The 13,152-nt window shown below is 31.9% G+C and overlaps 1 protein-coding gene across 3 annotated transcripts in view; it reads right to left on the bottom strand.

The window, feature by feature from the left end:
• LOC114325261 (PP2C-like domain-containing protein CG9801) overlaps positions 1–12,529 on the bottom strand; it is a 47,527-nt gene extending 34,998 nt beyond the window's left edge. For 2 of the 3 annotated variants that reach the window (XM_050656628.1, XM_028273268.2), the window contains exons 1-4: positions 12,315–12,529; positions 12,133–12,250; positions 10,518–10,738; positions 5,128–5,625 (exon numbers count right to left, since the gene is read on the bottom strand). In XM_050656628.1, the coding sequence (XP_050512585.1) occupies positions 5,128–5,625; positions 10,518–10,738; positions 12,133–12,248 (835 nt within the window). In that variant the 5' untranslated portion in view covers positions 12,249–12,250; positions 12,315–12,529. The remainder of the gene's footprint in view (positions 1–5,127; positions 5,626–10,517; positions 10,739–12,132; positions 12,251–12,314) is intronic. The other variant, XM_028273269.2, reaches the window with a different exon arrangement.
• Between the last annotated feature and the right edge of the window lie 623 nt (positions 12,530–13,152).

Genomic DNA, 13,152 nt, shown 5'->3' with positions numbered 1-13,152 from the left:
CGTAGCACCAAAAATTAATGTTTATTTAAAAAAATTTCTGACGCCGTGGTAATTAATCGATTTTAATTTTGCAAAATTGCAAATGAAAGGTACAGTACACTTCTATAAGCAAAAAAAATTTCAACCTGCTATCTGCTTTATTTTCGGTCCTGTAACATTTTGAAAAAATAAAATTTTTTTGCGAAAGCTGGATTGCGAAATTTATTTTGCAAAATCTATTGAACCGATCTTAATGAAATTTACAGTATTGTTTTACTGTATCATACAGTTTTTCTGGGTGAAATATGAAGGTCCTAAGTGGAGCATAAATGGTTGAAAAACGTAAAATGCGAATACATACTTGATTTTGTATGTTTTTTTTCGCAATTATTACTATTTTGCAATTAGGGTGACTATTTTTTAAATTTTTAACCAACTCTATATTGTAGAAAATTTAATTACGCAACTTTTATGTTAGTACAACTTTTCTCGGAAATGAATACTTTTAAAGTTATAATCAAAAAACGAAGAAAAAAATCGAATTTTTCCTTAATTTTTTGACATTTTGATTATTTAAACAATGTTCCGGACCTTTTTGAGAGGGAGGATAACTCAAATATTATTATTTGATTTATTTTCAAGCAATTTCTGCAAAAAAAATTTGAGTCACCTCTCAACGTCCATCTCAAAACAGATGCGCCCTAGACTACTAGTGTTTGAATTCTGACCTTTTCTGTTGTCAGTGGTAGCTAGTATTCTTGATTGATTCTTTTTTCAACAATAAATTTTTGTTTCCCTGTTCCTCAGCGTAGAGAGATCAATGTTGCGTCTATTTTAGCTGTACTTGGGGGGGGGGGGGGGGGGGAGAGAGACCACTAAAGAGATTGCACAAAATGAAAAAATTTAAGAAACACTGAAAATTTAAAATGAAATATGAACTTTTAAACATTGGGGCTAATAGTCTAGTCGCAATATAAGGGGTCCCGTGGGAAATTTTAGCTCGCCGTGATTTGATGGTGGTATTATAGGTTTTTTGGGTTGCTGAATCCAATGGAAGTGGTCTGGAAGCCCAAATATGGTGCGTTTAATTGTTATTAACAAATTATGGTAAAATAAGTTATTGTTCAGGAATTATTAGAAGCCCTGTAAATAAATTGATAGTGTTAAGGTCTTCTCTGGTGTATTTTTGGTCGCTGAATCGAATGTCACACTAGTCGCGATTACTCAAAATATGTTCTTATTTTGTTAATAACAAAATCATTGTTTATTCGTCGAAAAGCTCGAAATAATGCGCTATCTACAGCAAGTTTGTAGTCTTTATCATAGTATTTTTATACGCTTAATCGATTGCGACTAGTCGTGATAGCTTAACCCACGTTCCGACTTTGTTATTAATAAATTATTGCAAAAATAACGGTTTATAGTAAATTTACTCACGATTTTTGCTCTACATTTTAAAAAACCACTTGGATTGACATGAAATTTGGCATATACGTAGCTAAATGTCAAACAAAACAAGTGATGCTGTGCCGATGTGTGCTTTTACCCTGAGGGTGAATTTCAACCCCTTACAGGGGTGAAAAAAGAAACCTTTAAAATAAGTCCGGAAGTGAATAAACTGATTAATTCTAAGCAACTTTTGTTCTATACAGTTTTTTCACAAAGTCAATATTTTTCGAGTTATTTGCGAGTGAATATATTCATTTTTCAACAAAAAACCCACATTTTAGACAGTTTTTCGCAAATATCTCAAAAAGTAAGTAGTTTTCAAAAAAAAATTCTTAGCAAAAATATAGACTATAAAAACGTGAAAAAAATGGTGTATGTGTGAGTTCCGTAGACCCAGTAGAAGCGGAGTTGTAACTAATGAACAACAGATTCATATTCGTCAAATTCCAAATCGAATATTTCAACATAAAATAACCAAAAAATGAAGCACTTTTTGAGGAAAACTCATTACAACTTTTTTAAAGCTTTAAAAAAACTTATTCTTGTTTTTTGAAAAAGTATCTAGTATCAAAAATAAGTAAGTTACGCTCAAAACAAAGTTGGTCCTTTTTTTTTTGGTAAAAAAAAACGGGAAAATCACCCCCTAATTAGCATCTCAAATGAAATTAATCGTTACCGCTTCACAAGTTGCTTTACTTATGTTGTATTTATATGATCTGTAAGTTTCATCAGTTCGAAAGTGCTTATAAAACCATCAAAACCGTGGTTTTTTTTTTGAAAAATGAACATATTCACTCGCAAATAACTCGAAAAGTATTGACTTGGTCAAAATACTGCATAGAATATAGAACAAAAGTTGCTTAGAATTAATCAGTTTATCAACTTCCTGACTTATTTTAAAGGTTTCTTTTTTCACTCCTGAAAAGGGTTGAAACTCACCCCCAGGGTAAAAGCACACATCGGCACAGCATCACTTGTTTTGTTTGACATGTTAGCTACGTGTATGCCAAATTTCATGTCAATCCAAGTGGTTTTTTAAAATTTAGAGCAAAAATCGTGAGTAAACGTACTATAAACCGTTATTTTTGCAATCATTTATTAATAACAAAGTCGGAACGTGGTTTAAGCTACCACGACTAGTGGCAATAGATTAAACGTATAAAAATACTATGAAAAATACTACAACCTAAAATAAGAACACATTTTGAGTAGTCGCATTCGATTAAGCGACCAAAAATACACCAGAGAAGACCTTAACACTATCAATTTATTTACAGGGCTTCTAATAATTCCTGAAAATACCTAATTTTACCATAATTTGATAATAACAATTAAACGCACCACACTTGGGCTTCCAAACCACTTCCATTGGATTCAGCGACCCAAAAAATAACAAAAAAAGCTATAAAAAGAACAAAGGTATATGACTCAAGCCTCTATGATTGAAAATAAAATCTATCACAGGAAATCCTCAAACAAAAATAAAAATAAATAACGTCAAGTCGGACCTACCACCGCAAACCGATAAACGTGTAATCAAAAAAATACTGAAAGAAATGGGAGATTAACAAATAATCAGGAAAGATGGCATAATCGTTATAAATAGAACAAAATCTTTAATGATAAAACAATTTGAACAAAGCAGTAACGATATTATTATTTAAAAAAGGGAGTCAGAGAAGGTCTAAAGCAGCGGTTCTCAATCTGTGGTACATGTACCACTGGTGGTACATCTCATTATTTGCGGTGGTACACAAGGCACAAAATATTAAAATAGTAGTGCTTAGTAAGTCTTGATAATACAATCTAAAAATATAGGTGGTACCAAAAATAATAAAAAGAACTGTAGGTGGTACATGACTCAAAAAGTTTGAGAGCCCCTGGTCTAAAGAATTACAGAGCCCTACACAAATTTATCTCTAGCTATCTCAATGCCCTTTTAATTTCTGTATAGTAAAATTGTGATGTATCCAATGATTTCGGACATACAGCATGATGCAAAAATTTGGAATAATAATTTTAAGGTTAGGCTTAAAACGAGTCAATTTTCATTTTTAAATGGACATCAATTGTTATATATTTATGTGACTTTGCAACGATGCATGAGACATACTCTCGAGCCAATTTGAACTATGTCGGGGTGAGTCTGTCGTCTTGTTTAGTCCTTTTGATTATTTAGTCCAGTTCTCCTTTTCATATATTTTTTGCGCTGCCCTCTTTTTTTGTTAAGTTCGTTTATATTCTTCATTGTACCAATTTGCCATTCTCTTTTACCGAAGACACAACTTACGAAGTTACTTAAAATAAATATTACATACAAGCCAATACTGAAATGCTAAGTAATTAACACAATTCATCACTAATCTACTAATTATATATGTAATATAAAAGAACAGCTTGCTCTAAATACGTGGTAATACGAATTTCTAACAGTATATGTATGACTTCTAGCAGGCATATGATAGTACATATTAAATGAAAACTCTATCTAGCAAAAATAAACACAACATGAGGATTTTTTTCGTAAGAAATGCACATAATTTTTAATAAACCGTCTTTTGTCCTATTTAACCAAAACTATAAAGTTAACATAAAAAGTTTTTTTACAAAGTCTATAAGTGGCACTAGAGAGCTCGAACATTGACAACAGAATCGATTATCTTTGTGAAATTGAAAAAACAACTAAAGCAACAAGTAAAGTGTCCAATTGAAACATGTCACACTTCTACCGTTAAAAATGCATATAGAGCAAACCAAATCAAAGCAAAAGTAAACCAGGAACTTATTAAACCAATATGGCTGGTAATGTTAATATAGGTTCGTAGTTAGGTTGGTTATTATGTAATTATGAGTTATGTCAATGTTGAGATTATGTATGTCATTGCTAAACTAAATATTCAATAGGTTATGGCCCCAGGAGACCCTTTGATAAAAGCGATAGGAAAATTAAGTTTAAGTGATTATGTTCAAGGTTGTTTGCAGGTCAACAATTTCTCGTTCTCCAGGAGAGAATTTCAACTGTTGGAAATTTTGAATTAGACCTTCCTAAATGAAAAGAATGTACATATTATCATTGATTGAATGTTTAGACCAGAAAGAGAGAAAATTTTACAGATGCAGAAGCAAAGTCGATTATAGTTTGGCAGAATTATAAGAGAATTGGAAGGTGTAGATATAATAGATGAATAAAACAAAGTATGCTATCTTTCCTTAACCCTTAATGAATCAGTATAAGTTATGAATTACTGTAATAGAAACATTAAACACTGAGGTAACTACGGATTTTGTTAAATCTAAATTATTGGATGAAGACTAACCTGGATGGTGACTGAAATGGTTCGAAAAGAGGTTCAGTTAAGTATTGGGGCTATTGCTGAACATATGGACAGTAATAAAGAAACAGGCAAATTTATTACGTGGAAAAAAAACATGAGAAAATATGTGCTAAGCTTGTGTACAGACTCCTAACAGTGAAAGATTCAAGACTTCTTGTCAAAGGTAATAACTTATGACGAAACATGGACGCTTAATTAAGTTCAAATTTTGACAGCTTACATTTGAGGGATTGTGTGCCCTTACGGAGAGATGTGTTAAGTCAAATTATAACCGTAAAGGCCTACACGCGATCAAAATAAAAACGGTGCATTTCTTACAAAAATTTCTGATATATGCCAAACCATGCTTGGAAAAATATTTTACCCCTTGTAATCGGCCTTTCAATTTGAATAATTTTTCCTCTTTTCTTGTGATGAAAGGGATTACCTTCGCTTTTAGATTTAGAAAGACTATAGTTTTCGTTCGATTTTTCATTCTGTCGTGGTTCTCTTCTCGAAGACACTGATGTTCTTGCAGATTTTTTTTGTGAAGACCTTTCTCTACGGACTGTATTATCGTCGAGGTTCTTTGGATTATCTTTGCTTGTATCGTCCCCATTCTTTTGATTGTCGTTACAAACTGTGTTATTTTTACACTCGACTGATTCTGAGTTGTTGTTCGAGTAAAAACTTTTATCGATTTTAGTTTTTTCGATTTCGATGTTGAAATCTTTTATACTACCTAAACTATGACTTTTGCTATGTCTCTTTGGTCTGTTAGTTACGCAATACTCGTTGCCTGCTACTTTAATGATCATAGTCGTATTGTCAATAGGTTGTCCTGGACATACTTTGTTTGGTGATTTTTTGAGTATAGGTTGAACTGAAATAAAGCAATTAGTGGGATTCTGAATCTGTGATCAAATTAAAAATGTACAAAAGTTATTACTTATGTTTTTAGATAAATATGTAGAAGAAAATGCTCCTTCTGTCCAGAGATATGTGCCATGTTTATTTTAACAGTTTTGAAAACTTATTGACATAAAAACAAAAAAATAATAATATACACAGTGGTGCTCATGCAGAAATCAAAGCTTGTTGGTATATATGTACTTGTTTATAGACAGACAGACAGACAGACAGAAAATTTATTGTTTTTAAAAATGAGTTTACATTTATAAAACAACGTGGTATAGTACAAACACAGTACAAGATACATTAAAATACTAACTATAAAATAACATTTACTATATTATTTTCTCTTGGATTTACTTGACTAAAAAAGAGTCTGGTCTATCTTCTCCAGTTGACAGACCTCTATTGTGATGCTCACGATCTAAAAATCTTCTTCCTAACCTAAAGTTAAATCGTTCAATGCCAATTTTTTTCGGCCAAAAAGCAGGATTGTAAATTTCTTCCCTTAAGTCAGGTAGTACACCTATCATGAAACATTGATTATCCCTTCTTTTCTGGTCAGTTGGTAACAATTTTACTTGTATATCCTCGCAGTTTGTCTTAGTTATTATGAAACTCTTGATGTGATCCGCATTTACACTATCCGGAACTTTTGAGATGAATAGCCACAATTTTTTGTCTGGTTTTTCGGATTTTCCATGGAAATCCTTATCACCAATTCCAGTTCCCATTATTTTCTTGCGTCTTTTTGTCACAATCTGATATCCTTCATCGTTCGTTTTATTCTCTGAACTCCCCATTGTGATATGATTAAGATTCATTTTTGTGCTTTCCTCATTTTCGACAGTTAAATTTGTAATGTAGTCACATGTCTGTTTGGTTTGAATATTCATTAATTGTGCATTTAATTCGTTTGTAGTAATTTTTGAATTGCCCTGTATATTAGAATTCCTTTCAACATGTTTGGTGTTTTTATCATTAAAATTTTTATTTGAGTCAGTTTCATTGTTTGTTTTGTATTTAGAATTCGTTGACTGGACACTGGCTGTCTTATCTTCATTACCTTGAGTTTTTATTAAACCCTCATTAGCAGTTGTGTTGGGTTTTTGTGAGATTTTGGTTCTGGTTATTTCTGATTTCAATAAATTTAATTTTTCTAGCAAATGTTCATTATTTGATTTTAATAGATTATTGTTATCTAATAATAAATTGTACTTATCATCTTTTTCAGCTAACAGCCTTTTTAACCACTGATTTTCTATCGCTATGGCACTAAATGATTCGATGGGTTATCCATCACTATTTTGGCAACAGATTACACGCGAATCCCCTATCTTGAAGAATTTCACTTTGTTTTTCACAGCACATGAGATATGATAACTATTTCCACATACTATACAAACGAGTGTTTTATTAGGCTTCGTTTGACAACATTTAAATGTATTCTCTTCAAAATCTACCTCTTTTACTATAGAGAGAGGTGACGGCACATTTTTACTTTCCGCCATCTTGGATAGGATCCAGTTATAGACGTCCATTATAGACGTCATGTAAAACTGCAAGTTATTCCAGGCATCAGTTGACTATAGGCTATGACAAAATGATTAGTGAAAGGTTTAATACTGAAAAAAAATATTTGCAGTTCTTAAATGTATATCTACTTCTTCTTCATGTGCCATCTCCTCTAAGAAAATCAGCAACCATCATGTCAATTCGCTGGTCTAAAGAGATCAGCAGAAGTGAAGTTAAACCAATTCCTCAATTTGTTTAACCAGGTGATACATCTTCTTCTACAACTCCTTCTACCTGTATTCTTCCTTGTACATATTATTAACTGCAACAAGAGCTCTATCAAACGCTTTTAGGGCAGTCAATGAGAGCAAGAACAGGTTATTACCTCCGAATTCTATCCTACTGCATGGATTTTAATGAAATTCTAGGAATAGCCTGAAAATATCTCCTTATTCAAAGTCTACCCTATGCCGATGTGTGCTTTTGTCTTGGGGGCGGTTCCCACCCCTTCTCGGGGGTGGAAAATTTTTTGGTTAAACAACTACGGAAGTTGCTAGAGAACCTAATTCTAAGCAAAAACTGTTCTATAATTTTTTTTTCGAAAACTCAATACTTTTTGAGTTATTCGTTGTTGAAAATTGGCCATTTTCATTGAAATATAACACCTTTTCAAACGGTTTTTTGCAAATACCTTAAAAGCAATGCATCTAACTAAAAAAATTATATAAAACATTTTTGTAGCTCATAAAAAATCAAAGAGATTTGTTCCTTCTTCAATCTTCTAGTTATAACACAAAAAGAGATATGGTAGGTAAAAAGAGTTTGTTTTTTTGGTGCATGCTCAAATCAGTGTATTGAACTTGAAATAACAGAGAAACAGTCGATTTTAGGTGTATAATGCTACCAATACCTTTTATTGTGCTTGAAAAGCTCTTTCAAATATGCAATATTAAATGCCGATTACATTCAAACTAAGCGAGATATACTGCAAAAAATTGATGACTAACGAATTTTAAGAAAAAAATTGAGAAGAATATTTAACCCCTCATCCACAAGGATTTAAATGCATCGTTTTCCTTCTACAATACATTTTAATACAGTGTTATTTTTATGTTCAAAAAGTTGAGCGGGTTTAAAATGAATGGTTTTTGAAAAAAATAAGATCAAATTATATAGCGCATATTTAAATTTTTTTAAAAATCTTCCTTTTTCTCCATGTAACTTGAAAATAATAAGAGATACTGTTATAAAAAATAAACTCAAAACGTTTATCTATAAGAAACCTAAATTTTTGTATGGCATCTTTTTTTGGCATCTCTTATCATTTTCGAGTTACATGGAGAAATAGAAAGATTTTTAAGAAAATTTAAAAATGCGCTCAATAATTTGATCTTATTTTTTTCAAAAACCATTCATTTTAAATCCGCCCAACTGTTTGAACATAAAACGAACACTATAGTAAAATGTATTGTAAAAGGAAAAGGATGCATTTAAATTCTTGTGGATGAGAGGTTAAATATACTTCACATCTTTTTCTTAAAATACGTTAGTCATCAAATTTTTGACAGTTTATCTCGCATAGTTTGAATGTAATCGACATTTAATATTGCTTAATTTATAGGTCTTTTCAAGCACAACAAAAGTTATTGGTAGCATTATACACCTAAAATCAACCGTTTCTCTGTTATTTCAAGTTAAATACACTGATCTAAGCATGCATCAAGAAAACAAGTTTTTTTCACCTACCATATCTCTTTTTGTGTTATAACTAGAAAATTCATAAAGGAAAGAATCTCTTTGTTATTTTATAAGCTACAAAAATATTTTATATAGTTTTTTTAGTTAGATGCATAGTTTTTAAGGTATTCGCAAAAAACCGTTTGAAAAGGTGTTATGTTTCAATGAAAATGGCCAATTCTCAACCAGGAATAACTCAAAAAGTATTGAGTTTTCGAAAAAAAATTATAGAAAAGTTTTTGCTTAGTATTAGGTTCTCTAGCAACTTCCATAGTTATTTAAGCAAAAAATTTTCCACCCCCGAGAAGGGGTGGGAACCGCCCCAAGACAAAAGCACTCATCGGCATAGGGTAGACTTTGTTTCTTGGGCTATTCCCTACTTACTGTGAAAATATCGAGCGGTCGTGGGTAACGGCATAAACGCTGGCCTCATACGCCAGTAGACGTGGGTTCGATCCCTGCCAAAGACAAACCATTTTCATTTCCAATAATGACACGAGCCGTCTCACCGTGCCTCGGAGAGTACGTTAAGCCGTCGGTCCCCCTGGGCTAGTGTACATCGACACTAGTTACTTGAAACAGGGTTAAAGATGTAATTGGCGCTGGAACTATCCGAAAGGATCTCCCCGGCAAAAATGCCATACGATATTATTATTATGTGAAAATATCACGTAAATCGATATAGTAGGATGGAATTCGGAGCCACATACCCTCATTGACTGCCCTATTTGGTGAAATCTGTATAATTAGTGAGATTTAAAACCCTCCAATTCTCAAGATCAGCCACAACATTTGTTTCATTCAAAATTATCACATCATAGTTGAGTACAGCAACATTAGAAATAAGTCTGGAAAATTATGTGTGAAAACCCTAAACGTTTTGATAGTAAATACTAAAAATAAGAGAATTTTGTACAAATTGCAAGTCCATTTTACAATCCTATGGAGTTTTTATCACAAATTTGTAGTCTAAGAAAAACTACAAAATAGTTATTAGTATTTCAGGGGAAACAGAAGTCTTAGTTTTTTGAAAAATATATTCTGGCATATATTCCTGGACAGATATTGTATTTGTTTCATGTTATACATTTGTATATACATCTAATGTAAAAATATGAAGCTTGCTCACATTATATTGAATATGCAGAAGGAACCTCACACCTGGTTAGAAAGAAAGGATAAGAGTACAACAAACGAACCATACTAAATATTATAAACATTAAAAACTCTAAAAACCTAAAATGTACTCTGTATTATACCGATTTCTGTTCACAACAAAATTTCCCTTATCTTATTCTGTATAACTGCAGTTTTTGTATAGCAAATCAATGGTATTTGTTGCCTATATATGATGTCTGTTAAACTTTTTTATATGGAATTAAAATATTATTTAAACTTATTAAAATATTATTCAAAGTATTATTTTTTTGATAAAAACATTTCAGATGAAAAGAAAAGCTGAAATAAAAAGGAATACAATTAGTAGTAATGTGTGCCTTTATCCTATATTATTAAGAGTGTAAAGATTGTATTTTTTACAGATTCAGAATCATTAATTTTATATAATCTTATTAGAAACATAACAAACTGTAAAATATGTATAAAACTCACTATCTGTTTCTTCCTCTGGGGTATCTATATAATCTATCTCATCTGCCAACACTGACAAATGTTTTTCTATCCTCTTAACAGTTGTTAGGCCTCCGTTAGGACCTGAGTAGCACCCAATGACTGTATTGGGACCATTACTGTAAATACCCAACTCATAATTGGGCAAATCTGTTGGATTTTTCCCGTATATAATCGGTGGGCCCTCCTTTATGCCTATAAGGCTAAAAATTATAATAATTAATACATATGCTTCATCAAAGACTTACAAGAGAGCAAAATACCAAATAAGGTTATGATAGAAATGAGAATGATAGAAATGAGAATGTGAGATTCCCAAGTAACAATAGACGTCGGAAGAGAAAGAACAGAAATAATAAAAATACAAAATGGACTAAGACAACGAGATGTGCTCTCAACAGTAATAATTATTTTATCACAAGGCGAGATAATACAAAAGCTGTCAAACGTACAAATTAATAACAGGATATGTTGATGATATAACCATTGTAGCAACAGATAAAAGGGGCCTTAAAGAAAACCTTCAAAGAAATAGAAAACGATGCCAAACTGAGAGGACTGTAAATAAATAAAAATAAAACAAAATACATGAACATAAGCAAGAAAAAAAGACACAAATGACAGAACTGACAATAGAAGCACACAGCTTCGAAGAGGGTGAAATACTGAAATATTTGGGAGTATTAGTCAAAGAAGAAATGAAAGTGTAGACATGAAAAGAAGAATTCAAGTGGGAAATAAAGCATTCTATAGATATAAAAAAAGATTATAGATCAGAAGATAATCCGAAACACAAAAATGAAAATCTACAAAACGACCATAAGACCAATAGTGGTATATGCTTTACAGGCATTTACATTAACAGCAAGAGAAGAAGAACAACTGAAAGTTTTTGAGAGGAAAATTGTGAGAAAAATACTGGGAGCACAGACGGAAAATGAAGAGGATGCAAGACAATGGATGAATTACGAAATACAAGAAAGGATGTGTCAAGAGAACATAGTTAAAACAATAAAAGCACAGAGAATTAGATGGTATGGACACATAATGAAAAGAGCAATCCATTAATATTAAGAGTTATAATGGAATGGATACCACCAGGTAAAAGAACCAGAGGCAGACCTAAACTGAGATGGAGACAAGTGGAAGAAGACTGAAGGAGTATGGAAATTACAAATTTAGGAAGGACAATCAAAGAGAGAGAGAGAAGAATGGAGAAAAGTAGTGGGCAAAGTCACACCAGCAAATGTAAAACCAGACCCAGAATGGGACGATCCCCCTCACACAAAAAGGATCTTCAAGTGAAAACAGCTTCAGCTTACTCTGAAGCATAATATAATACATACAGTAGGAAAAATGAAAGAATACCCATGAACGAACATATAAAACACGCTGTATTTTCCTGTCATCGTGTCACATAAACAATTGGCCAGCCCAGTACATGTAATAATTATTATTACGTGTACTTGCGCTGGGCAATTTTCTTTGTGACACGGTGATAGAAAAATACAGCGTGTTTTATATGTTCGCTCATGGGTATTCTTTCATTTTTCCGACTGTAGGTATGCTTATACATTATATGAAATTTTTGTCTTACCCTTGCAAGTATTTCGTTATAAACGTGTTTTCATTGATGTTATGCCTTTTTCTAGGTTCATTGTGGAAACTTAATTGTCTAAAATAGCTAGAGACCCTTTTTCTAAGCGATGGCATAGCTGGAATAAAAGCAAAATGTAAATAAACACAACCATTACATACGTTTCGTTAACCTCAATTTACCTGCATGTATTAATTTTCTTATTTTAGCGTATCACTATTAGGCGGTTAAGAAAATTGTTAAATCATGTTTATTTTAGTAAAAGTGCCGTTGAATAACATCTGGTTAGAGCATCTTTCATTAAAAATATTAAATTATTGGTCACACCCAAATTCATACATACATTCTCATTTTTGGAACTTGTGCAATGCAATGTTTTCGTCATCTCTCATTTTAATTTCGTTTATTAGACAAGGAAACTTCATTCGGAAATGTCTAAGATTCCGTTAGCCGTGAAATAAGCATGATCTAATTTTTATTTTCGTAATTTTTTACATTCATACACTAGATAATAGTAGAAAATTTAGTGAAACGCACAATAAAAATATAATTAGATAGAATATCATTTATTTATTTATATTTGCTTACAGTAGCGTGGTCAGTGGTCAGGATTTTTCTGGTATGTCAAGACTAAAAAATGCGCCTTTTACAGAAGCATTGGCCACCCCAATACGTAAATTAAGAAAACTATTTTTTCTACGAGCGTGCAAAAATGTCTACTTTCGCGCACGCATTTTAGTTTAGAAAGTTTTACTTTTCCGCACGCGTGTTACTTTTCCGCATTTTCCGCACGCGGTTTTTACTTTTCCGCACGCGTGTTAATTTAGATATGTTAATATGGCCTTAAAGTAATTATAATACATGCAATAAACTAATATTTAGATATTATTTACTAATTTATTTCAAATATATCTTATTGTGTTCCTGTTTTAATGAAATTAACGCGACAATTCGATGAAATAAAATTATTTTGACATAATATTCGAAAGTCAAATCGGTAGACAATAACAGTCGTTTTGA

This window comes from Diabrotica virgifera, chromosome 7 (genome assembly GCF_917563875.1).
Source record: "Diabrotica virgifera virgifera chromosome 7, PGI_DIABVI_V3a".
NCBI classification, from domain to species: Eukaryota; Metazoa; Arthropoda; class Insecta; order Coleoptera; family Chrysomelidae; genus Diabrotica; species Diabrotica virgifera.
This window is presented reverse-complemented; position numbering and strand designations above follow the sequence as displayed.